This window comes from Arachis ipaensis, chromosome B10, assembly GCF_059453495.1.
Source record: "Arachis ipaensis isolate K30076 ecotype BB chromosome B10, ASM5945349v1, whole genome shotgun sequence".
NCBI lineage: Eukaryota > Viridiplantae > Streptophyta > Magnoliopsida > Fabales > Fabaceae > Arachis > Arachis ipaensis.
Window position 1 is genome coordinate 151,049,952 of NC_142435.1, and position 26,873 is coordinate 151,076,824.

Sequence of the window (26,873 nt, forward strand, 5' to 3'; positions counted from 1 at the left end):
CTGCATACATCTCCCTGTTTCATTCCTGTTTCTTTCGGGTTAAATAGAGCAACCCCACAAATCCCAGCCAGCCTTCAAACCCTAGACACTACAATGACACCAAAACTCCAGAACCTCAACTACACTAACAACTTGCATATCATCAACCAACACTGTATTGAAAATGCAATGTAAAAAAAAAAAAAGGAAGGTTACCTTGAGTCCAATCACAAAGTCAGAACCTCGTGCTTCTCGTGAAGGAGGGGAAGAACGATAACAATTTTTGGTCGGATTACTTCTTCTCTCAAATTTTTCAAGCTAGCGAATACAACCCTACGGCTACGCCATTGATGGGGAGATGAAGAAGAAGTCAAAGGGTGGAAGAAGAAGAGACGAGGGAAGTGAAGTGTTTGTGTTGGGAGAGAAAACTGTTTTTCATACTAAATAACATCTAAACGGCGTCGTTTACTAAATAACATCTAAATGACGTCGTTTTTTGCTATAAAGGGCGCCAAACCAGGACGACGACGTTTTGGACCCCTCCCATGTGGCAATCCGAGGCCACGTCAGCGCTCCGGTGATAACTCATCACCTGAAATATGGCCAGAGACCACTTTGAGTGCTCGGAGCTCTATCTGGAGGACTACAACAGAAAAATCGGAATCTTGAGAATTAGATTGAGTATTTGTGTGAATCTCAGTGACGATTATAGATATTTACTCTGCAAGGAGAGTACCCTGTACATCTCACATATAATATAAGAAAGAAAAAAAAATTGGGAGAAACTAAAGAATATTAGGGCTAAATAGAAAAAGAGAGACTAAATTGAATTTAAATTCTAATTTTGCCATTTAAGCTAATCATTATATACTTCATATAATAATTATATCAGCACTAAAATAATTGAATCACCACCGAAAAAATATTCAAAAATTACTATAGTATCTAAAACTCAATCTAAAAAACTATTATAATAAAATTAAAATTTCAAAAAATAAATTAAATAATCTCGTAAATCTCAACTATTATTCGAAAATTCCCTCATCAAATTAGTCTATAATCAATTCATAAATGAGGTGATCCCAAGTATCTCTCTCATCATCGCATCTTTATCTTATGCACACGTTAACGGCTGAAATCAACCAACAACTATTACTAATTATTAATCAGTAATCACCGATTACTACAGTAAGAAGCAGAATCAGAAAGTGTCCTTTAATTAACTCGGCAGTTAGCTCAACTACTCCTTCGCTTCACACACAGCAGTTTCCTCGCCTGAGAATCCCGGAATTAGAACAGAACAAACAAATCTAGTTAATCAACCATTACCGAAAAGGAAAAGAGATGTTGTCTTCTTCAGCAGTTTCTCTCTCTTCATCTGCAACAGCTTTCTCTCTCTACAATACCAAAAGGATCGTGAGCACTGCTGGCAGCAGGGCCTCATGCCTCCGTATATCTTCTTCTCCTCTACTCTCTCTCTCATCGTCGCTCTCCCTCTCCCATGCCTTCAATCCCCTCAGGTAGGTCACTAACTAACTCCATTACTTCTCCCTTCCAAAACGACCTCGTTTCGCATCTGATTATTTAACTATGCAGCTTAAGGTCTTTGATCGCTCAACGTGATGAAAGGATCGCCAAGTCGAGGAGCAGAGGCAGAGGTGTTAATGTTGTTTGCTCTGCCGTTCCTCTCACCTTTCGCGATTTGCGTTGGATCTCCACCGTTTCTTCTGTGTACGTACTTCCATTTTCATCTGCATATATTTAATTCAATTTCATTTTAAATGATGGAAATTTCAGGTGTGGATGATGGATTTTTAGAATTTTCACAGGGTTTTGATACTGGCAAGGGGCACCCCTGTGCATAAATCATTCCTTGTTCCATTGTTTGCTTTGCAAGCACCTGCTGCTGTCATTGCCTGGATCAAGTATGTCTAATTATTTTTTATTTTGTGGCCTCAACATATGTTTAGAATTGGTTTTCCTCTGTTTGTTCAACAAAATTTGTGGAATGTTATTAACTATTCATTTATTCTATTTGTATTATTTGTATACCAAGAGTTTTAGATTATTACTCTCTGTATCAACTGTGTTATTGTCTACATTTTTTATTTCATCAAGATGTTTTACACAATTTGGATATACGACAGAGGTACATATGGTGTGTGGTTGGCATTTGTAGCACTTCTGGTTCGACTCTTCTTCTATATTCCTGGTATGTGCTCCTATCCACCCACACTTGGACACGTAAATGAAATATAGGAAATCTAGAAAGAGTAAGAGTAAACTTTTTTTTAATCGATAATTATTGCAATGTTTTAAACCAGAAGCACTTACATAAGTAAATAGACACCATCCACCGGTAGATCTGCAGATATATCTGGCTCATATTGGATTGACCTCAATAAAAGCTCAAAGGAGTAAATCCAGTGGGGGTAAAACCCCTAATTAGTGAATTGTATTACTGACTTCAAGAACACTATTTTTGGAAATAGATATAGCCAGTGGCGGAACTTGAAGAATCTTTTTTTTTTTTTTTTTTTTGTGGGGGGAGGGAAAATTTTTATGTTGACATTATATAAGCTATATTTCTCCTTCTTGAAGGTTATTATTCTTCTTAATGAAGAAAATGAGTGTTGAACCTCTTGACAATCAATTGAAAGTTCAACTGTGCTAATTGTTTTCTTTGCTAAATACTACTACTCATTTAATAAAAAGTTTTTTTTTTGTTGTGGGCGGGGGGGCGGGTGGGGGGGAATTGCCCAAGCTAAGCTCTGCCACTGGGTATAGCCATTATTTTTGGAACCTTTCGATGGGTTTAATATCTTATTTTTGCTGTAAATAATGCAAATAATTCCTGTTTATTTTGTTCTTCACACTTTCAAAAACTAATTGAATAAAGAATTTTCTGCTGGATCTTTATTTCAAGGTGAACTTGAGTTGCCATTTCTAGCACTTCTCTTGGTCATCCTTTCCCCTTATGAGGTCATGAGATTTAGGTAAGCAAATCCATCCTTTTGGGTTTTGAGTTCATCAAGCCATTGCCTCTTCATAAAACGATTCAATGTTGTTGTCTTTGTCAGGGACACAAAAGAAGGTGCTATCATTTCATTATTGATTGCAGTGTATTTGGCTTACCAGCATTTCTCAAGAACAAGTTTACAGAAATCACTTGATCAAGGTTCAATTGTTGCCACCATAGCTGTTGTTTGTATCACTATTGCATCTTTGTTGCTTCTGATCTGAGTTGCTTTAGAATGATGTAGACTCATAATATGTTGTACATAATAATGCCTGTCAGTGGTGATCATTGTATAATATATCATATCTGGATTCTGTACTTTTTCCACTAATTATTGCTGATTCAAATAAAGAGGTTAGGTTTGTTTTGTGATAGAAATTGGCATGATTTTATTTACATATCATTGTAGAAGCTAGTTTTATTCTTAGATTGCTATGAACCTATCATAACGTGGTTCTCTATTTTACCCAAGTTGTCTCTACTGCATTTTTATAGATTGCTAGAACATATATGAAAATGCTGCTCCTGATATTTTGTTTTATTCTAATATGGTTCACCAAATATCAAAGCATTGTGTTAGAAAGTGATGGTAATATTCTTCGTTTTTTACGGGTGTGTTTGTTTGCACTTCTGGCTACCATGACTGAGATTACTGTATCACGATTCCACCTCAAAAGAATGGTTCCTTGAAAATTGAAAAGTGTAGAAAGTTTTCAATTTACGCATTTTAGTAGAATTCCTTACTAGTGTTACCTAGCCAAATTAAGTTGCTTGCTATCCCATTGCACCAAACTTCAGAAGTTATTTCGAATGGTTAGGCAGCTTTTTGTATAATCTACCACTATTTTGGTTAGCCAAAATGAAGCCTGCATACTGAATAGTTACATATATGTGTGTGTGTGACTACATGTGGTGGATAAGGTATATTTTTGTTAATTACATGTGGAGCTTCGCTCGCATAATTAAGACTAACCTGTTTTAGCCTAACCAATATATTTTCAGAAGTGAAGTAATGTATTTATTTCACTAAATTAAATGGCATGCTAGCTGATATTAGTTACAGGGATTCTCTATGGAAGAGAAAACTAATACTGCAGAAAAACTTCCTACGAAGACCTATAAATCTTTTTGGCTCTACTGTATTTCTGGGGATTTATGATCAACTAACAGCCATACATAGATGAAAGGTAATAATGGTACTAATTACTTAGGGAAATACTTGTTGACTTGGAGTCCTTGAAATTTTGCAAAAACTGCTGGAAGACAGTGAAATTCCAGCTTATCACTTAAAGAATGGCTGGATCTTGTTTGCTTTCTAAATAAAATTTGCTAATTGAAGTGGTACAAGGAGACTGCATGCGACCAACAGCAGCAAGGAAGAAAAGGCAGTTGTGGCTGCATTGGGGCTTTCTGTTGGTTCTGAACCATAGACTGATGATCCACCTGGCATTGTCATATCTGGTGGAGTTGGGGTCATAGTAGTTGCTGGACTTGGTGGACTTTCATATGTTGCTGGTGGCGGGATGACATCTGTTGGTGGTGGTGGCGTGCTTGTGCTACATTGATAATATTAACATATTAATACTCACAGGATTGCATACTGATGTTATTATTCATCATAGGGTGTGAATAAGAGGTATAGGTGCTGTAAATCCATACCTTGTTGAAGTGGGTGATGCCCAGTGGCAGTTCCCAGTACCTGCAATGATATTAGATATTATTTTCTGTTTTTAATTTAGAGAAGCACATATAATAGGCATGATAAATCAGGAGTTATTGGCCTTCTAGTCCAAACAAAAAACAGTGACTAATTGAACTCTACAATCCTTGGAGAGGAACTCAGAAAGCTAACTAGATTGCTGAAGCTTTTAGGACATTAATCCATCACCAAAAAGGACTGAATAGACAGCAGGTGGGGGATTGAGCAGCTACTGAAAGAAGGGAACTTATTGTCCATAATTCTTAGGAATGACTTAACTTGATTCCTTCAAGCTATGCACCACATAGCAAGGTAAAGGCATATTTGAGATAGAAACAGGATTACGGGGTAATCAAACTAGAATAATTCGTTTATTTTTTCTGTTTTGGTCCCTAAACTACATCTTGATCGTCCTAGAAAATTTTTGAAAAATATTCATTTTTCACAAAGACCCAGTAGATATGATACATTGGCAATACCACATAACCTTTAAGATTTTGGAATTTGTGTTATTTTATTTTAGGTTTTTGTTGTGATCCCAAGAAGAAAAGGAGAACGAAGTAACTAAGATTTGAGTTTGCTTGGAACTTGACGAAGTTCTTACTTGGATCATTGTTTGATAATGTTGCTGTTCCTCCAAAGTCACAGCTGGTAGGTACAGGATTCTTCTGGAAATATTGATTGAAAGCATAAGAAGCATGGTCACGGACAGTGTTTGGTTCATAACAGGAAGCTCCTGGTTGAATTGCTGAGCAGTCTGCACCTCCATAACCACAAGCGTAGTCAAGGGCAACCTGTAGAGTAGTGTCTGAGGCCCCTTGTTTAGCAACACACCATTGCCCACCTGATGATGACGTAGGAGTGGTAGTTGGGGTTGTAGGATTTGTGTTTGTGGTTGGGGTTGTAGGATTTGTGTTTGTGGTTGGGGTTGTAGGATTTGTGTTTGGGGTTGTGGGGTTTTGCCCTGTGGTGTCTGGTGCTTGATATGTTGGGTTTGTCGAAGGATTTGGATTTTCTGTCCCTGGAGTTGTAGGATTGACTATAGGAACATCATCCAGTTGTGTACCTAAAACATACGATATTCTTAAACCTGGAAAGAGAAATCAACAAAAGATCATGTTAGACTCTTCAATAAGTCAAATGAAAAGAAGTTGATGAAACTTAACCAGTCAACCCATATCATGGATCAATATATGTGAATCATGAACTCAATTTCTTCTTGTTGAATGCATAGGGTGCATGACTATGATCTCAGAATTGAATATATGTCTCAGTCATAAATTGGTTTTGCTATATATGTGCACAAGAGAGATTAGTAATGTTACCTGAGCTGAATATAAGGCAGAGGGAGAATAATGCCAGGTGCAAACTTCTAGTTCCCATTCCTGAAGGTTGGCGCTCTCTGATTGGATTGCAGATATTTTCTTCTTAATTTTGGAGGAATGTTTACGAGCAAAGATTTATTAAACAAGGTAATCACCTTAGATGTTCCTGTGCAGAAGAATTTTTTTTCTTTTAATCTACATCTATATATTATAATATAAGAAAAACCTGAAGAATCATAGCTTTCTTGGATCAAAGAGAGAAGAAAGAATATAGGCAAACTTGAGAAAGGAGGCATTGGATAGTTGAAATAAACAAGCAAGAGAAGGTGCAAAAAAGAGATTAACAAAAAAAAGGGTGCAAGGCAAAGTTGGAAAAGGCAAAAGGGTGATCTGTTTGAGATTAAACTTGATGCTTGAGGAGCTGCAATCTATAATATAATTAATATGACGGTGATATATGTGCAAGGTTCTTTCTCTTTTTGTGAAACTCTTTTCCTACTGTTTTATGGGACTGGAACAAAAGCTAAAGCCTATACCCTCTGATTTTGTTGCCTTTCAGGGTTTGTGATGAAGAATGTTGTCTCCTTTCAATTCTTGTTATCCTACACCTCTAAGACACAAGCCTTTTTTTCCTCTCCGATTTGAATAAGTAGCTCCTTTGAAATGTTTTTTACGATTCCTTTCCTCAGTAACTCGAGTTATCTGATTGCAGCCTTGTCCAACAAGAATTTGGGTTGTTCATGTCATTCTTAAGCTACCTTGTCCCAATGTTCTAAGCAGTCTACAGCAAAACTCAATTGCCTTATTCTTCTATTAATAATATTGGCCAAAAAAATAATAATACAATAAATAAAATAATAAAAAAGGAAAACACTTGTGGAAAAGTGTAATAGATTATCTGGAGTTTAGTGGCAGAGAGATACTTCTTTCTTTTATTAATTTATTTATTTTTATTTAATGCAAGGATTATGCTGCAAGTAGAGACATCAAAAAAAAGGTTAGGCCTCCTATATAGTAGTTATGTAATGGAAATCTTTAAGAATAATAATATAAGATGTGCCTACCTTAAGTTTTGAATTTGTAAATATTATTCGACAATTAGTTGCACAAGTCATATGCATCAAAAGAAAGATTATTCAGCAGATCATTTGTGAACTAGGAGAAAAAATGTTTAGGTGATTAGCTATGACTAAGAGTTCATATTATATGACATCTTACTTTTACGGGTCATGAATAAATAGTAAGTAAAATACAGTAAAAGCTATACAACAAACAGATGACAAGAGATTTGCCTTGTAAACACGTAAAGTTCTACATTATGATATATGAACAAGCGATGACAGGAAAATTGGCATCATGCTTTTTGCAACATAAAATCAATAATAGGTCAGTCATGGGCCTCATTCAGCACACAGCATTTTGCAAGAAGATAATAATGCGTTCAAGAAAAATATTACCTGTACTTACGGTGGAGAAATGATTCGAAATTGGTTTTTCGATTCAGCTCTCTTATATATTTTGTTCCTGTTAAGTTTTTGGCTATTTATACTTTATAGTCATCCCCACTACTGAATCTTAATAGTAATTCTGATCACAACTGAATCACAAATGATGTCATTTAAATGAAAAAGGTCAATTAATATCAAATCATGCGAAGGTTTAAATTTTTATTTAGTGTTGATTCAAATGGAAACGTTAAATGGATACTCTATTCAAATTTATTTTTTTATAAATGATATATATTTTGTTATAATGCTATTATTTTCAGTTCATAGTTAGATATTATATTATAGTAATCATTCATTATATTTGTGATGTACCATTTCAAAAAAGAGAAATAATTGAGAGACATCAAAATTTATTGTTTTTTACTATAACATTTATCCATCAATTCAATTCCGTTGATCTAATAATCTATCAACATACTTTAAACTCATACTTTTAAACACTGATGACCAACTGATGGTCAAAAACAATAAATTCTGACTATCTTTTACTATTCCTCTTCAGAAAAAATAAACATTAATGCATCAAAAAATGCAAAACCGTAATAACTTATTCGATAACCAATATGAATAATACAACCAGTTTATGGATATGATAATACAACATAACCAATTTGAAGAAAGGGGAGAAAATATACACCAAGGGAAAGATGAATGGTTATAGTTTTGAGTTTCCTATGTTAGTAAGTATAAGTTAGTTCGGTTCTGCACTGATACAATTTTGCTTGCTTCCTGAGTTCACTTCTCACCCCCATATCCACTATTCAACAAGGTTCAAGAAATATAATTGAGGTTCATCTTGATTGACACACTTAAAAATGTTCAATAATCAAAGACCAATCCCTCACCAATGAATCCTGGTTGTTAGAACAACTTTATGTCGATTGCCATTGTGATCAAGATTATGCAGACCGTTTCGGCATTCCATCTATTATTAATGTTGAGATCAAGTAATGTTCATGGTATCTTCCAGCAAGTAGATTCTTCAAAAATAGCAATCGAAGCAATAAAACTTGATTGAGTGTTTGCAACAGAATACAAAGAAACCTGTATTATCCTTGGTGATGAATACTACATTGCGAAAGATGTCGGTTGACGTCATCCCAAGCTGCAATTATGGGTTTAAGATCATGAAAGCCATATTATTATATCACCATTTGGTTATGAAGGGGAGAAAAATTGTAAAGAAAAAATGTTATACCTGGAAGTTTCTGGAAGTCAGGCTCTATGCCATTGCCATTTATGTCCATATGATTCGGTGTTACATATTTACCAACAGTGATAACCACACCAGATCCATCTTGAAGCTCAAATACAGACTGGATTAAGCCCTATTGAAAGCAATGTGATTTTTTGTTTAGAATAGATGCATTCAAATGGACATTGAGACTCTCAAAACCAAAAGGCAGAGCAAAAATGTAGACTTCTAGATTTTCAGGGGTTATGAGCAAATTCATAAACCTTGCCAAATGTGCGTTTTCCAACAAGAACGGCTTTACAATTGTCATGAAGTGCAGAAGCAACCTGAAATAAGCATCACATGTACAGTATCATAAGAGTTAAAAACAGTTAAAAATGCCAGTTTGTGAGTGTGTCTGCGAAAAAATAAATTGTAAGATATTGAGGTCCTCACTATTTCACTCGCACTAGCAGTTCTGTCATTTACTAAAACCTGCAAGGATTAGAACCAAGAGCCTTGTCATGTGGTCCACAGTAAGAGAATTTTTTGACTAATTAATTACAAGTAATTACCATTCAAAAAGGAACTATTTTTTTAATGATTGTTTTTACAAAAGAAAGCCATCTCGTGTTAGATTTTTTAATGCTGTATTCTGATTAATATCATATTACTACCAAAGTTCATGAGACAGGCAGCTAGAAACCAATGAAAAGCAGCAATTGAAGAGTGCATATATTTGGTAGTAGTTAGTTTAATGATAAAAATGATCAGATGGAGAAACATTTACAATAACAGGAGCTTGAACCAAAGGAGAAGTATCTGTAACAATAACTTCTTGGAACTGTGGATCTCTCCCGACGGTGTAGATGACCTGCCATGAAGTCATTATAAAAGGACAAGTAGGTGTTAAGCAATGAAAATACGACCAACAGAACGGCAAAAGTATCACCAAGGGCAGCCCGGTACCAAGCATCCTACATTACGTACGGTCCGAGGAAGGGCCCAAAGGGTCTAATGCAGACAGCCTAACCTGATGCAAGCATCAGTGGCTGATTCCACGATTTGAACCTGTGACCAAGAGATCACATGGAAACAACTAAAGTACTACATAATCAGAGCACAGATTTACCCTTAAATCAGAGCCATATATTGAGCAACAAGCAGAAAACAAACTTACCGTGTCTCCTTCGCTAAGGAAAAGCTTTGCAATTTCAATTCCAGCCTAAATAAGTTAAAAAGAAGCAACAAAATTAGATCATTTCAAAACCAAAGTAAATTGCACTCAATATGGAAATAATTTATGAAAATAAGAGAATATAATTTCTTTTTATTATGTCACAGCATTTCCTGCAATTCACAAATGCCAACAGGCAAATATGTACTGATCATTGATCAAGTAAATGAAAATATCTACAAGTCCTCAAAGAAACAAAAAACTGAAAGCTAGCTGTTACGCTCCAAGTCAGTTTTCAAGTTCTTCATATTGTTTACCTTAAACACATCAAATTCAAAAAGAAAAGAGAAGAGAAAAAGATAGAATTTCATTCTCATATAACATACGATTAGGATGAAATATTTATCCCAACGAATCACCAAAACGGGTATAGCATGGAAAAACAACCTGTACTAGCCCACCAAGATTGTCTCTAAGGTCCAATATGAAATATGATGCACCCATGTCTTGAAGTCGCTTCATTGCTGCAAAATTCATAATTTAAGTCATAAAAGGACAGTAAATAACTATTTGGATATCCATACAAGTCAATATAAGGATCCAAAGCAGTTGCTGCCTCAGCCTTACTATTCAAATTTCTTTGCCATTAACACAAGTTAAATACATAAAATAAAAGAAACAAGGTACCCATATTTGGTTGGTTCAAGTGGTTTCACACTTCCTTTATTTTATTTTTTTTAAGCAAGACTTCAAGTTCAAATTTTGTTAGTTTGAACCAGAAAAAAAAAAGTTGCATAAAAAGTAACCCTGACCAATAACTAAATCTTTTCTGGCCAATGCATTGAACTCTTTGAGGCGTATGTACCCAACAGGAGTAGCACCGCCATCCATTTGTTCCAGCCGATAAAAGACTGGTGTACGAGCAACAAGTTGCCGCTGGACTTCTACTAATTCAACAGGACCACAGTTGCCATGCCTTACCTGAGAATAGTAGTACCAGAATCAAACCTGGACAACATCAAACCTACAGAAAATACTAGAGTAGGTTCCAAACTAACTTGGAATCAGAATCCAAAACCTGAATAGTCACAGAAGTGCCATTAGGACCTTGCAATATGGACGATGCTTCAAATGCTGATTTTCCCTTTAACTCCATGTTATTGACAGCCAATACTTCATCCCCCTAGCCAAGCAACCAAAAGAATAGAAAACATGTTTTATGAACAGTGGTTCTTTGTACATGTGCCACTCAACAATTCCAAGAGAGACAATAAATCAGGAAAGAGTTTATGCCAATAAATGTCAAAGATGGGACAATAGGTTGTTCTAATGCCCAAAAGAACAAATCAAATTGTTGATCAAGACAGCAATTCTGTCCAGTGCTATACCAAGTTGCAATTGTAACACATAGCAAGCATGTTTTCAAAATCGATATTAAGAGTGTTACTTTCTAGAGTTGTCTTTGTTACCTGTCTTACACCAGCAGAATAAGCGGGGCCATCCAATATGATTCCAAGCACTTTCAGTCTGGGTTCTCCATTTTCATCAGGAATTTCCCTAAGGTTTATTCCAATACCAGTCATGTCATACCTCGCCATCTTGGAGAACTTTTAACAGTGAAAAGAAATCCAAATGCCATTAAGTAAGAAATGTGAGAAGCACAACGTTATAAGCTAGTAGTCTGTATATTATATCATTATACAGAAGCAAAGCAAAGAAGAACTATGAAATCGTCAGATTGATGATGCAAGAATCCAACTACTTGAGAGATAATAATTTGGATTCTGTAGAAATTATGAAATATATACATATTGCACAGGTGTGTGTAAGTTTGCATTTGTATGTATTTATATATGCTGATATGCATGTATGTATGTTTCTTATGTACATCCCTTTTTTGTATTAGATCATATAGGGATAGTAAAGCAAGCATCAGCTAGCAATTCAAGCCATGTGGCTGGTACCTCAAGACATCTCATGACACAAAGAAAAACCTCCAATGAACAAGACCATGAAGTTCCTAGAATCAATTACCTCCTCAGGGGAAAGAAACCGCGTATAAGGATCACCCAAGCTGGCAAGCATTCGCTTGATTATCTGGTGTGCCTTTGATCTTGTCTGAATGGAATTACTCAGGAGATCCTCCCTTTTCAGCTGGAAACAAGAAATGCTATTAATATAAACACAAAACCATCAATATAACACACTGGCATCATAATAACAGTGAATTAACATTGAAAATACCCATTTTTGGAGTCTATACTAATTGTGGAGCACATAATCTTCAAAATTATCTTTTTTATCTCTCACCTTGATTTTCTTTTTTCTTTGACTTTTTTTTTTCCTTTTGTACGTTGTCCAAATAACAAGATTCACATTAACAAGACTGTTTAACATTAACACATAATAAAGAAGCAAACTTGGGTTAGAAAAAGTAAAGGGTGTAAACAAAAAAATACCAGCCATCAAGGTTCATCACTGTGGTCTAATGTCTATGGAAAAAACAGAAAAAAGCCAAAAAGCTGCAAACTTTTGAAGTGAGGTGGGTGTGATACTGTGATGTAAGTTAATACCTGCCAAGCATCCTGCGACCAACGGTGGCGACCAGCATCAAGAAAGCTGTCATTGACAATCTGCCAAGCTTCTTGAACAAGCCCTTCATTGGTGACAACCTCAGGAAGCAGCTCCTCTTGTCGTGGCTCAACAACATCATCACGGCATGTTTGAAGGGAACGTGGTGGAGGTTCAAGAAGCGCAGTAGTGGCGGCAGAAGAAGAAGGAAGAGGAAAAGGCAAGGAGAAGAACAAGCCAAAGGATAGGGCACCAGAGATAGCTCCAATGAGTGTGCTCTGGACCCAGTTACTGCTGCAGCAAAGGATTCTTGGATTTGCAGTTGGGATCGGAAGTTGAGGCCTTGATAGAGAAGAAGAAGAAGGTCTTGAAGAGGGAGTTGGGAGTTTCAGGAAAACACAACAGGAACTCATCTTTTTGGAACTGTGTTACACACTTGAGAGTAAGGTGTTGTTTATCCCTGACTCTGCTACATCACAGTTCACACATCAATTTTTGATAATGTTTTAACAAAACCCATTATCTGTTATGTCTTTAATTATTTATTTATAGACTCCTTAGACCCAGTTTGGATAACCAACTTAATTAAACTCATTTTGATAAAATAACTTAAACAATAAATGACTCTGTTAAAAGTAACTTATAAATAAGTTATTTTGTGTTTGGATTTTTAACTCTAAAAGTGCTTATTTTATAGAAATGTAATGAAAAGTAGAAGTATTATGAGAGAAGTCATTTTTTTTAACTTCTCTATAAGCTCCAAAATAGCTTCTTAGAAAATTGCAATTTGATTTTGAAAATTGCACCAGACATTAATTCTACTACTTTTCATAAGTCAAAAGTTAAAAAAAGCTACTTCTAGAGTTTCCCAAACGGGCCCTTAGTCCTATATAGAATTTAGTATAGGAAAACAGGCCTCCTACACATTCATATAATCATATAATCAAATTGGTTCAAGTTTAAATTGATTCAGTGCATTAAATGGAGAGTGAAAAACACGCGCCAAACACAAAAAAAACCTCTCATTTTCCATTCGCGCTTCATTATAAAAGAACGTTACATCTTCAACACGAAACCAATACACCAAAACATTCATTCTCTTCGAATCTCTTTGAACATCACTCAAACTTCAATCACATTCTTTGCGAAAACTACTACTGCAAAGGAATCGGAAGAAGATTTGGCAAGCAGCAACCAGAAACAAACGAAAAGAGCAACAAAGACTACAAAAGGTATGAGAAAATTACTGTTCATTTAAAATTTTGCAATATCGCGTTTCGCCTAGTTTCATTTTAGTTTTACTGTTTTGATTTGCTTTGTTTAGTAGATTGAACTATTGTGAATGATTTTTACAGTATAACTAGGGTTTTAAGATATAGGTGCTTGTTCTTATTGGTAGGGATAGTTTAACTAGAGCTCTATTACTATCTTCAGTACTTCTTTTGCATTGAAGAACACTATTCTTGTTGATTGAAAATTGATAATGATTTATTAACCACATGAAAGTTTTTCGGTTCGGTGGCCTTTGTGATTTTGGTTATGTGCATAAATGATTTTCGGTTCGGTGGCTTGTGTCATATTAATTAACTTGATATACATGCTTGTGTTTGTTGATGTATTGAATGAGTTTTGTTTAGGACAATTGACATTAGAGACAACTCTTTCACTTTGATAAGCCATACTACTGTAAAATTGTCTCATTATATTTGATTAAGATATATGTGGTTGTTCTTATTTGAATGAATAGTTATATACATTTTTCGGTTCGGTAGCCTTTGTGATTTTGGTTCTGTGCATGAAGGATTTTCGGTTCGGTGGGTTGTGGCATTTTAATTGACTTGTTTGACATACACATGCTTGTGGTTGTTGATGTATTGAATGAGTTTTGTTTAGGATAATTCACATTAGAGACAACTCTTTCACTTTGATAAGCCATACTACTGTAATAGTATTCTTGTTGATTGAAAGTTGGTCATCATTTATTAACCACATGAACATTTTTCGGTTCGGTAGCCTTTGTGATTTTGGTTCTGTGCATGAAAGATTTTCGGTTCGGTGGGTTGTGTCATTTTAATTGACTTATTTAACATACACATGCTTGTGGTTGTTGATGTATTGAATGAGTTTTGTTTAGGACAATTCACATTAGAGACAACTCTTTCACTTTGATAAGCCATACTACTGTAATAGTATTCTTGTTGATTGAAAGTTGATCATTATTTATTAACCATATGAACATTTTTCGGTTCGGTAGCCTTTGTAATTTTGGTTCTGTGAGTGAACGATTTTCGGTTCGGTGAGTTGTGGTATTTTAATTGACTTGTTTAACATATACATACTTGTGCTTGTTGATATATTGAATGAAATATTGACCAAAATTTTTTATTACAGCAAAACACAACAAGAAAATGGCAACAATGAAGGAGAAGGCACATTATAACATAAACAGATTAAATATATTTATCCACTTTCATTCGAATAATATCTATTTTGTATTATAAATATATCCTCACATTCTGTTTCAAAACTTGCAGAAAATTCACTATTGCAGATGCCAAACAAAGGCAATATCAACAGTGCACAGGAAAATGAGTCAAGAAAAGAAAGATATTGTGGAATAAATGGAATTTGGTGCCCTGGCACATGCCCCAGAAATGAACGTCTCTAATACACTATTGAAAGAATTACTTGATCGGTTTGATGAAGAGAGAAGATGCCTGAAAACTCTCCAGGGGAGAATATACATAACTCCTCGGAAAGTAACAGCTGCCCTCGGCATAACCAACGAAGGTAATACATTTTCCACTTACAGCTTATTTTCAGTTCATTGGTGTCCGAAAAATTAAACTGACCATTTTTGTCTAATTTTTGCTATTAAAATATTGTAGAAAATCTTTTTCCTAAAAAGGTTGATTACAACAACCTGAATCCAGCAGACAAGGAATGTGCTGGACATGAGTGTAGAAGGGGAGGAGAACTGGAAAAAAATTCAAGAGGACTTTTGTTGTCTTCATACAAAAGTGCTTCTTGCTCCCTACAACAGTAAGTGTGGCCTCCCCAATCCATAAGCCACCAATCTTTCATGTAGACAACATTCGGAAATGGGATTGGGCGAAGCATGTTCTCAACTTCTTGATGAAAGGAGTTGAAAACAAGAGAATGGGGAAGAAATAGTCTGTTGATGGTTGTATTTTTGCATTAATGTTGATATACTTCTACGAAATCAAGTTTCCCCGGCCTTTTGCACCTGATGCTCCCCTTGCACCATGGGTGGCCTATTGGACAAGGCAAAAGATACTTGAACGGATTTCATCCGAAGCAACACAACCTTTGGTAAATACCTACTAAAATTCCCCAAAAAATTTGCTTTCAAATGCTTTTAAAATACTCTACTAACTAAATAAACTTTTGTTTTAGGTTATAATTAATTTATTTTTCCTACTTGCAATTGTTAGTTTGTTGATTTGAAAGTTTCTGCATTAAGAAACATTTTTATTGATGATTAAATAGTTGTCATGTACTATTCAGCATATGAATATTTTTTGGTTCGTAGGATTTCTTCATTTGGTTCACCGAATTGTTAATTTGTTATTTTGATGATTAAATAATTGAGACCTTGTTTCTGTTTTAGGAACTTCTGTACAGAAAGCAAAAAAATAAAGAAAAAACAAAAACAAGTAACTTGGACAAAAAAAGGAAAGAAAATAAAAAATAAAATTGTTGAGACGGATTCTTCTTCAGAAGAGGAAAGACTTTCCGAATCTGAATCCGAAAGCCAGTAAGTTTAATTTTCATATTAATTTCATTTAATTTGTATTTGCTTAAATTTGTTCTTTGCTTGTTCTTATGTATTGCAGAGAAGAAGAAATAAAAAAAACCACAACAAAGAAAAGAAAACGACCACTGAAGGTGGTTAAAAAACAAAGCATGTGCCTATAGATTCAGAGAGCACAAGCAAATCTGAAAGCGAGTAAGTATTGCACAATTTCTGTTAGACGTTTTGTTGATTGCATATATATTTATTTTTGGTTCGGTGGGCTTCTAAGTTTCGGTTTAGCACTTTAATTTATTTCGGCTCGGTGGTGTCTGTGACTTTGGTTGACTTCATTGTTAGTGTCTTGTCTCCAGTATAAATTAAATGTGTTTATCTGTTTTACAGAGAAAATGAAATTGAGAAAACACCAGTAATAAAAAGAAAATAACCAGAAAGGGTGGCAAAAACACCAACCCAACCTGACAAGGAGTAAGTTTCTCGAATCATATTTTCTTTATTGATACTTACATTTTAGGTTCCTTGATACTTATTTTATGAACTTTCATAACTGAACAAGAAAAAGACAATGCTGCCCAAAAAAGAAAACGAGCATTGGAGATGATAAGGGAAAAAAGATCAAAGAAAAGAAATGATGGAGCTCAGTCAACAAACATTGCTCTAGATCAGTTTGACTCTCCACAGGCACAAAATGAATTCTCTCAAACGTAAGATTCAGTTTATTATCCCGAATTCTTTTTCTTACTTTGCTTACTTTTGCTACAATCTTTTCTAATTCCTCTAGATTCAATTACTAATATTTATTTATCTTGCTTAGAGTGCCAACTGTAAATGTGGATAGTGAGCAACTGTTACAGACTCAAGGAAGCTCTACACCTTCTGTAAATGTCCCGAACAATACCAGGTAAATTTGTTCACTGCATATTGTAATTTCGGTTTAGTGGTTGCCCAAAAATGAATTTAATGTGTTTCTAGATCTCTGCTTTTAATCTTCGTTTCTAATTTTAATTTGTTATCTTTTTTTAGGATAAATACCCCGGAAAGCCCGGTCAAATATTTTAGAAAAAAGAAAATTTTCCCAAGAAAGACTCTTAAAACTCCACGCGTGTAAGTTAAAAATATTTATGTTACTCTTTTAGATTTAGGTAATAATTTTTGTTTAATTAATCACAAGGAAATTGTGTTTAAATGTCACTAGAGCCACACCTGATTCTGAGCTACAAATCGTTGAGTTTCAACAACAAACTCGTTCTCAACCTTTGGAAATGTGAGTTTTTCAATGTGCAAATTCCTATTTTTCAAAAAAATTCTAATTATTCAACATTAACTTTATCCTTATTTACATCCCTTATACCTCCTCTTGCATTGTCTCTCCCAAGTTCAGTTCAGGAAGAGTTGATGAAGGATGACTTCATCTATGTCCCTCCACAAGAGGAAACACAACAAACTTCTAATAATGAGTAAGTTCATAAATATTTATTCACCACATGAATCTTGTTCTATGTTTACTGCTTATACATGGTTTAATTACGGTTCAGTTGAAACCATAAATGAATTCAATGTGTTCTTGTCTTTGGACTCTCTTCTGCTTATTACAGCTGCCCTCAAGAAGCTGAAAAGCAGGGTGTTACAGTATCTCTTACGAGTTCTGTAATTGAAGACTTATTCAAAGATGCCTATGTGTATGAAGTTTCTAATGAAGACTAAGTTTCACATAAAAATTCTTTTTATTAATTTTAATGGTTGTTATTGAACTGTTTTCTATTTAATGCAACAGGCCTGCAAAAGAACAACAGCAACAAGCCCAAGAACCACCGGTGCAACAACAATCAGAACAACAAGCACCTGTTAATGTGTAAGCATTAAATTCTTTAATATCACTTTTGTTTAATATAATTTTGGTTCACTGTAAGTTTGGATTTAGGTTCACTATAAGTTTGGATTTCGGTTCACTATAATGATTAATGTAATTTCTGTTAAATATCATTGTTAAATATGATAATAGTTTGGGATAATTATAGAAATGTTTACTGTTTAATGAAGCAGACCTTTGGAACAGCAACAACAGGCCTGCGAAGAAGCAACAGCGCAACAATCCAAACAAGAAGCACATGTTGATGTGTAAGTTTTACTGCTTATATAAATATCGATAATGTTTACTGCTTATACATGGCTTAATTATAGTTCGGTTAAACCAGAAATGAATTCAATGTGTTGTTGTCTTTGGACTCTCTTTTGTTTCTTATAGATGCCCTCTAGAACCCAAAAACCAGGGTGTTACAGGGTCTCTTACAAGCTCTGTTATTGAAGAGTTTTTCAAGGATGCCGATATCTATCAAGTTTCTGATGAAGAACAATTGCAAGAACCTCCAGTGGCACGGCAATCAGAAAAAGAAACTCTAATCTTGTCATCATTTGACAGGTATGTTACTTGCTTTTCTTTAATATCATTTTTGTTTAATAAAATTTCGGTTCACTATTTGTTTGGATTTTGGTTCACTATAGTGATTAAATATCATTTTTGTTTAATATCATTGTTAAATATCTATCATCCTGCAGTGCTGCTCAACCTAGGGAAAGGGAAGATGAAAGGCCTTCCTTTAGCCTTGGGATAAGTCCACCAGCTTCTCAACCAACTCAGCCCTCTCAAGAGAGTGATTCACAGCTTGAAATCCTAGCAGAGGCGGTGGTAGATGCTGGAGTGACAGCAGCATTGAAATTTGCTGAAGGAACATCTTCAGAACCAACCTTACCAGCAGCTCAAGTTTACAAAACACCGCAGAAAAAGACAAAAATCACGAATGAGCTAATTGAAAAGTGTTATCATTGGATGACACATATTAAACAGACAAAAGAAGGTAGCAATGAATATGAACCAGTATTTGTCTTGAAACATGAGGGACTCTTCGAGGGATTAAGAGAATATTTCATGTTTCTAATGCCCAAAGAACATGTGCATGCTGTGGTAAATCCTGTTCCAGTTGCGTTAACATTAATGATGTTTTTAAACACTCTTATATAGTATATCTCATAAATTTTCATCCTGTAGGTGGTTAGTATACACAACATGATTCTCAACAAAATAAAAACTAAGCGGTATCAGGAACAATTATACATTGTGCCGCTAGATATTGTGGTAAGCTAAATTTCCTATTCACTGCTGATTAGTTTTCGGTTCGGTCAGAATGTTAATATTGGTTCACCTGATTCTTATGTCTTCTTTTGAGTTCTTTTGTATTAAGAAAACTTTTCTCTTGATGATTGAATATTTTTCACGTTTTATTCAGCATATGATTTGTGTTCAGTTCGGTGGAAATGTGATTTAACTGGTGTTCATTTTGCAGAATTTTATGTTGGGAACACATGGCGTGAAGTACACTGATGAGATGACAAACAAAGCCTACAGGTTTGATATTGAGCAGTATGCCCACCACCGCCAGTTTCTTGACAAAAGGAAACTTGCATCGCATCCATTTGTAAGTTGTAATATCTAAAAATTCTTTGATAATTCTCTTGTTTGCTATTGTTTCGACTGAAATATTCTATAATTTTCCAAAACTTCAGCTATTTGTCCCAATTTGCAATGGAGGGCATTGGTGGTTGTGGATTGCTGATGTAAACAAAAAGAAATTCTATGTCCTTGACCCTATCAACAAGAAGCCAGAAGATATACCTGATTCGAGAAAGGAACTGAACAAATTTGTTGTAAGTTATTTTCTTGTAAATTATTCAAATTATTCTGTACATGAGAGGAGTTTGGTTGACTATTGTTGGTTCTGTTTATTTACTTTTTTTGTCTCTTTCAGGGTTTAATAATTTCCCAGATGAGGGTATACACTGGGGCGGAACCCTTAATGGAGGATGGACTGGGAGAGGAAGCAGAGTATATCCAATTGAATGGTCAACGTACAGAATAAGAATCTTTCTCTTATATAGTGCTATTTTTAATGTGTTTTATTTTTTATACTATTGATCGTATTATACTCAATTCTTGCTTAGCTATGATTGTGGAATATTCGTGATAAAATGACTCGAAACAATAGATCCACAAAAAATAAAAAGCGGGAAGTGATATAAATATAAAGCTTGGACACAAGTAAGTACTTTCTAAATTAATAAACTTCTTTCTTTTCTTATTTCATTCAGTTAAGTTGATATTGTAACTAGAGCTTTGAAGTTGGTTGTTACTCTGTTCAATAGTTCTTTTCAATGCAGAAATACTATTCTTATTGATTGAAATTTGATCACCATTTATTCACCACATAAAACAATTTTTGGTTCGGTGGGTATTATAATTTTGATTCACCAAGTGAATGTTTTTCGGTTCGGTGGCATCCTTTTAATTTGTTCAGGGTTTAGGGTTACTATGATTGAATTTTTACAGTATAACTTAGACTTTGAATGAAATTTGTTGTTATTTAATATGATTTTGATTTACTTGATATTTAATGTGTTCAGCGTTTAGGGTTATTGTGATTGCATTTTTACAGTATGATTAGGGCTTTGAATGATATTGTTCTTATTTCATTTGGGTTCATTTCTTATGTAACTAATTCATTTCACTTGAAATGCAGAAAGACATTGATGACTTCAGATACCAATATGGTCCAAATCTTCTATTGCATGAAATGAACAAAATCAGAGACCAAGTGACTTCGAAATTTGAAGCAATAAGACTCACCAAGCCGTTTTCTTTCCTCTCCAGCCCTTATTGTAAATACACATCTGGGGATTTAGATAGCAAATAGCATATACTAGTTGTAATTAACAATATTTTGTTTAACTTGTTTAAAAAGCAAAAAATGCATACTTCAAATGTATATATGTCAATGTATGTATCAAACAATGCATATAGTAGTTGTATATATTTTGTTTAACTTGTTAACAAAGCAAACAATGCTTCTTTCAAATGTATATATGTCAATATTAATGTATATATCTATTATTAATATCAATGTATGTATCAAATGTTAATATTTATATATCTGTTAGAACTGTCTGCCTGCTATTTTATTCCAGATTCTCAGTGATTGCAATCACTGTATTTACCAATACATTACGAACTCCAAAAGAACACAGTGAACCGAAATTAATACACTGGGCAAACCGAAAAGTAGAAACACACTGACCCCCTAAACCCTGAACCCTAAATCCTAAACCCTAAACACTAAAACCAGAACCCTGAACACTGAACCCTGAACCCATAAACCCTAAATCCCTAAACCCTAAAACCTAAACCCTAAACCCTGAACTCTGAACCCGAACCCTGAACCCGAACCCTGAACACTGAACTCTAAACCTTGAATACTAAACCCTAAACCCTAAACCCTGAACCCTACCGTAAACCCTAAACCCCTAAAACCCTGAACCATGAACCCTAAACCCATGAACCCTAAATCCTAAACCCTAAACCCTCAACCATGAACACGGTGAACCGAAATTAATACACGGGGCAAATCGAAAATTTGAAACACACTGAACCCCTGAACAATGAACCGTGAACCCATAAACCCTAAATTCCAAGTTGATCCAAGCCCAAATAAATTTACCTGCCTCCAACGTCACTAAAATAAACGTGACTTCCTTGCGCTTCATTATAAAAAAACATTCCTTGTTCTTCAAAACGCATGAAACCGATCATTCTCTCTCAAAATCCCTCAAATTTCAGTCACGTTCTCTGTGAAAACCATTACTGCAGAAGAATAGCGAGAAGATTTGGCAACGAATAACCACAAAAGAACGAAAACAGCAACAGAGACTACCAAAGGTATGAGAAAACTACTGTTCACTTAAAATCTTGCAATGTCGCATTTCTCCTAGTTGCATTTTAGGTTTACTGGATTAATTTGCTTCGTTTAGAAGATCGAACTATTGTGAATGCATTTTTACAATATAACTAGGGCTTGGAATGAAATTTGTTGTTATTTTCAATCAGTTCAGTGGATAGTGTAACTAGGGCTTTGAAATTGGTTGTTACTCTGTTCAGTACTTCTTTTGCATGGAGAAATACTATTATTTAGCAATAGTGTTCAAGAATATGAGTCAGGAAAAGAAAGATATAGTTGAAGAAATGGGATTCGGTGCCCTGGCACATGTCCCGGAAATGAACGTCTCTCACGCCCTCTTAAGAGAATTGATTGATTGCTATGATGAGTATCATGGATGCCTGAAAACTCTCCATGGAAAAATATACATAACACCTGCCAAGGTAGCAGCTGCGCTGGGGATAAGCCACGACGGTAATACACTTTTCACTTCTTGCTTATTTTTGGTTCATTGCTCCCTATAATTTTGGTTCATTGCTCCCTTTAATTTCGGTTTACTGCTACCTTTAATTTTGGTTCATGGGTATATAAAAAATTAAACTGAACCTTTTTGGCTCATTTGTTGCTATTAAAATATTGTAGGGAATCGTTTTCCTAAAAAGGTTGATTATCGCAAACTGAATGAGGAAGACAAGGCAATATTTGACAGCCTCAAATGTGTTACGTTGGCGACTTTGACAAAGTCTGTCCTAAATATGAGTGTTGAAGGGGAGGAGAACCGGCAAAAATTCTGCAGGACTTTTGTTATCTTCGTACAGAAGTGCTTCTTGCTACGGACGACGGTAAGCATGGCCTCCGTGATCCATAAGCCGCCTATCTTTTGTGTGGACAACATCCGACAGTGGGATTGGGCAAGTCATGTGCTCAGTATCTTGAGGAATAGAATCGAAAACAAGAGAAAGGGGAAGAAACAGTCCGTTAAGGGCTGTGTTTTTGTTTTGATGCTGATATACTTCCATGAAACCAAGTTCCCTCGCTTAGATGGACTTGATGCTCCCCCGGCATCGTGGGTAGCCTATTGGACAAAGAAGATGATGCTCGACCGGATTTCTGAGGAAGCAACGGACACAATGGTAATGTGTTGATTTGAATCATTGTGCATGCAGAAATATTTTTCTTGATAATTGAATGTTTATCACATATTATTCATCACATGAATTGCATTCGGTTCAGTGTTTGTGGTCATTTTGATTCACCTGATTATTTTTGTATTTTCTCATTTCAGATGCTTCTAAAATACTCTGCTAACTAAATAATTTTGTATTTTAGGGACTTCTATATAGAAAGCAAATAAAGGACGAAAAAACAAAAAGAAAGAGGGTGTAAAACAAAACAACTTTTCTGAAAGGCGAAAGATAAAAGAAAAAGGGAGAAAGAAGAAAAGAAAGTTGTTGTTGTGGATTCTTCTTCGGAAGAAGAATCTTTTTCGAAATCCAAATTAGAATCCGAACTTGACAATATAACGCTGGCAGAAAGAACAAGACAAAAGAGGCTCATGAAAAAAGAAAAAATTGTTTAACTGGTTCAGAAACATCAAGTGAATCTCAAAACTAGTGCAATTTGACTGGTTCTAATTAACAATATTTTGTTTAAACTTGTATAAAAAAGCAGACACTGCTTCTTTTGAATGTATATATGTCAACATTAATGTAAATGTTAATATTAATGTATAGATCTAATGTTAATGTATATACTGATTCAAGATGGATTACTCCTTGTCTTGTTATATACTTGTTGGAACAGCCTGGCTGCTGTTTTGTTGCAGGTTTACAGTGAAAGAAATCAGGGTGTTTACCAAAAAATTATGAATCCCAAAAACACAATGAACCGAAATTAATACACCTGGCGAACCCCTAAACACTGAACCCTACACCCTAAACCCTAAATACTAAAACCAGAACACTGAACCCTGAACCCATAAACCCTAAATCCCTAAAACCCTAGAACCTAAACTCTAAACCCAAAACCCTAAACCCTGAAACCGAACCCTGAAATTTGAACCCAAACCCTGAACACTGAACTCTGAACCCTGAATGCTAAACCCTAAACCCTAAACCCTAAATCCTAAATCCTAAACCCTAAACCCTGGACCCTACCGTAAACCCTAAACCCCTAAACCCTAAACTCTGAACCCTAAACCTTAGACACCTAAACCCTAAACCCTCAACCAAGAACACGGTGAACCGAAATTAATACACAGGGCGAACCAAAAGTTTGAAACACACTGAACCCCTGTACACTGAACCCTGAACCTAGAAACCTTAAACCTCAAAACCCTAAACCCTGAAACCCTAAACCCTAAACCTTAAACCCTAAACCCTAATTCCTAAACCCTGAACTCTGAACCATGAACCAAAAAACAAATTCTAATTATTCAACTTAGAAATTAATACACTAGACGAATCGAAAAACTGCATATATCAATATAGAATTTCACAAAAAAAGTGACTATTCATTAAAGATTATCAACATTCAGAAATTAAATTTGCTATAACCATGGTGAACCGAAATTTGCTCATGGGTGAACAAAAATTTACATTAATAAAAACTAAAACTTGTAAAATCCTCTCTTGAATAATTGATATCTGGTGTATTGTAAAGAGTGGAGCTTGACTGAATCGATGATCCGGAGTCTAAAAGGTTCAATTACAAAAGACATAATTGTATATTAGCAAAATGAACATTTGAATTTTTAACTAATCAAAAGCAAGTCAATTTTACCTCGCTTGGAGCTGTCTTTTTCTTTTTCTTTATGGCATTTGAGATCTTTTTTTCCAGGTTTGATCCAAGTCTGTTCTTGGGATGACCTCTTGTTTTGACACGTGGTGGGCTTTGAAGGTCATTCACATTGCTTAATGTCGCTTCTTCGTGGTTTAACAAACTTTTTCCTTTGCTTCTCCCTTGATATTCTTCCATCTCCACCATGACCTTGTCAAATGTTCGCTGCAAAATTCCAGTCAACTCTTCAGACTCAGATGCAAATTCACATATATTGTGTGACCAAAACACCAATTCGTCAAATCTCTTACTTCTTGGCTCCAGTAGAGGTTCATCTTGGCTGCTCTTGATGTGTGTATGCCTCCTCTTTATGTTATTGCTCTAACGTTCTAATATGTATTTCAGTGCCACATTATCCACTCACTCAAAGCTTAGGACACTTAGGGAATGGCGGCACAATATGCCCCTAGACTCAAACAGCAAGCAATGGCACTTTACATCTCGTAATACTGCGCCATAGGAGACAACAAACTTATTGAATTTGGAGTTGGAAACCTGCTCTATTACTTCATATGTTGTGAAACCTAGGGTGGAATGCATTGATCTTGTGATACAGTTTACTTTACCTCTGAATTGAGCTTGAACTTCCTTGAAATTCTCATGAGTATATACATGATGAAACTGTGCCTCTATTGCTGATTTTGTTGCACACGGTATCACAGTGTGAAAATCTGCAGCATCGAATTCTCTCTCTGCTTGCTCTTTGTTTGCTAGGCAATTGTCGTATTGCTTCACGAATTGTCTCAAAGAGCTATTCCGTGTGATGAATTTGTTGAAAAATAAATGCATACTTTCGCTCCTTTGCATGCTTCTCATCCCGGCCCAAAAGTGGTAATCCAAGTAAACCGGAATCCATATATGGCGATCCTCGTACAGCTTTGCATACCAAACCGAAACTATAAGGTCTGGTGAACCGAAAATAGTGCATGCTTTGGGAAAAATAAATATGAGCATAAAAATAATTCGAATTGAAACCTCAATTACCTGAAAGCCACTTGTTGCCTTCGAGGCCATACTTTGTAAGAAAATCATTCCAGTTTCTGTCAAATGCGTCTTTTGTGTAAGAGTTCCAAACAACATGGCTCATCTCTTGTTCAATATCGATGTGCCCCTTGTAGCCATTTAATTTGCTTGGAATCTTCTTCATAATGTGCCAGATGCACCAGCGGTGAATTGTTGTTGGCATGCACAGCTCAAATGCCCTTTGAATCAATGCGCATTGATCGGTAAGAATACCTTTTGGTGCCTTCCCTCCCATGCAACGTAACCAACGCTCAAATAGCCATTTGAATGATTGGATGTCCTCATTTTTCCTCAGCGTGCATCCAAGAAGTGTCGACTGGCCGTGGTGATTCACGCCAATAAAAGAACCTAAAACCGAATTATACCTTCATAAATAACAACCACAAGTTGGTGAACCAAAATATATACACTCACTAAACATCAAAAATATGTTTGAATGAACAGAATACCTGTTTGTGTTATAGGTGGTGTCAAATGAAACCACGTCTCCGAAATAATAAAATGCAGCCCTGCTTCTTACATCAGCCCAGAATGCATGTTTAATGCAGTGATCGCCTTCAAGGTTAAGCTCAAAGAAGAAATTTTGGTTCTTATCTTTCATTCTAACTAGGTACTTCCCAAATTCTTTGGCATCATCTTCTTCTGAAATATTCCGTACTTCCCTTGTGATGTAATTCTTTACGTCTTTTTCTATAAAACCTAGTTCACGGTGGCTGCCAGCTGCTGCCACAAATGATTGGTAAGTTTTGCTCGGTCTGATTTCGGCTTCCTCGTGGGTTTCAATAGTGCGACGCACAAATATGCTAAGCTCCCTGTGTTGTTTGAGCATCTCAGCCTGGTCTGGACAACAAGGATGTGAGTGATTCAAAACAACTTTGGAAATTGTCCAAAGACCAACATCCTTCATTATGTGTACATAAATTCTGGCCGGGCAATTTAACCCAGCTGAAGCCTGAAGGGTTTGTCTTCAAAGTTGGAGATATCTTTGATTTCCACCTCCCCTCTCTAGAGCATATAATTAGT

The 26,873-nt window shown here is 35.4% G+C and overlaps 5 protein-coding genes and 1 pseudogene across 7 annotated transcripts; 2 read left to right on the plus strand and 4 right to left on the minus strand.

Annotated features, from left to right (window-relative positions):
* The first annotated feature begins 1,106 nt into the window (after positions 1-1,106).
* Positions 1,107-3,376, plus strand: LOC107632138 (cold-regulated 413 inner membrane protein 1, chloroplastic). The gene is made up of 6 exons (XM_016335798.3): positions 1,107-1,499; positions 1,576-1,710; positions 1,809-1,904; positions 2,127-2,191; positions 2,906-2,975; positions 3,060-3,376. Exons 1-6 carry the CDS (start codon positions 1,324-1,326, stop codon positions 3,220-3,222), a joined length of 705 nt encoding a protein of 234 aa, XP_016191284.1. The 5' UTR covers positions 1,107-1,323; the 3' UTR covers positions 3,223-3,376.
* Positions 3,377-3,993: 617 nt separating this feature from the next.
* On the minus strand, positions 3,994-6,246 carry LOC107632136 (uncharacterized). Its single transcript, XM_016335797.3, has 4 exons — positions 6,023-6,246; positions 5,302-5,787; positions 4,658-4,697; positions 3,994-4,554 (listed from the first exon to the last, which is right to left on the minus strand). The coding sequence occupies exons 1-4, from the start codon at positions 6,078-6,080 to the stop codon at positions 4,314-4,316; spliced, it is 825 nt and encodes a 274-aa protein (XP_016191283.1). The 5' UTR covers positions 6,081-6,246; the 3' UTR covers positions 3,994-4,313.
* A 1,814-nt stretch (positions 6,247-8,060) lies between these two features.
* Positions 8,061-12,992, minus strand: LOC107632135 (Peptidase S41 family protein). 3 transcript variants are annotated; one of them, XR_015883432.1, is made up of 14 exons: positions 12,455-12,992; positions 11,916-12,035; positions 11,351-11,488; positions 10,960-11,064; positions 10,694-10,862; positions 10,329-10,405; positions 9,885-9,929; positions 9,495-9,578; positions 9,161-9,199; positions 8,989-9,051; positions 8,729-8,858; positions 8,575-8,635; positions 8,376-8,455; positions 8,061-8,287 (listed from the first exon to the last, which is right to left on the minus strand). XR_015883432.1 is itself a non-coding variant. In XM_088487738.1 (13 exons), the coding sequence occupies exons 1-12, from the start codon at positions 12,863-12,865 to the stop codon at positions 8,580-8,582; spliced, it is 1,437 nt and encodes a 478-aa protein (XP_088343864.1). In that variant the 5' UTR covers positions 12,866-12,992; the 3' UTR covers positions 8,061-8,455; positions 8,575-8,579. The 3 variants fall into 3 exon arrangements, 2 of the variants coding, with proteins under 2 accessions (XP_088343864.1, XP_016191282.1); XM_088487738.1 differs by having other exon boundaries at positions 8,061-8,455; XM_016335796.3 differs by having other exon boundaries at positions 8,061-8,635.
* A 6,062-nt stretch (positions 12,993-19,054) lies between these two features.
* Positions 19,055-20,141, plus strand: LOC148582091 (uncharacterized). The gene is made up of 5 exons (XM_088495198.1): positions 19,055-19,189; positions 19,274-19,360; positions 19,569-19,700; positions 19,789-19,929; positions 20,031-20,141. Exons 1-5 carry the CDS (start codon positions 19,055-19,057, stop codon positions 20,139-20,141), a joined length of 606 nt encoding a protein of 201 aa, XP_088351324.1.
* A 4,658-nt stretch (positions 20,142-24,799) lies between these two features.
* Positions 24,800-25,781, minus strand: LOC148582092 (protein FAR-RED ELONGATED HYPOCOTYL 3-like; annotated as a pseudogene).
* A 22-nt stretch (positions 25,782-25,803) lies between these two features.
* Positions 25,804-26,757, minus strand: LOC148582093 (protein FAR1-RELATED SEQUENCE 5-like). The gene is made up of 2 exons (XM_088495199.1): positions 26,300-26,757; positions 25,804-26,215 (listed from the first exon to the last, which is right to left on the minus strand). The coding sequence occupies exons 1-2, from the start codon at positions 26,755-26,757 to the stop codon at positions 25,804-25,806; spliced, it is 870 nt and encodes a 289-aa protein (XP_088351325.1).
* Positions 26,758-26,873: the final 116 nt, after the last annotated feature.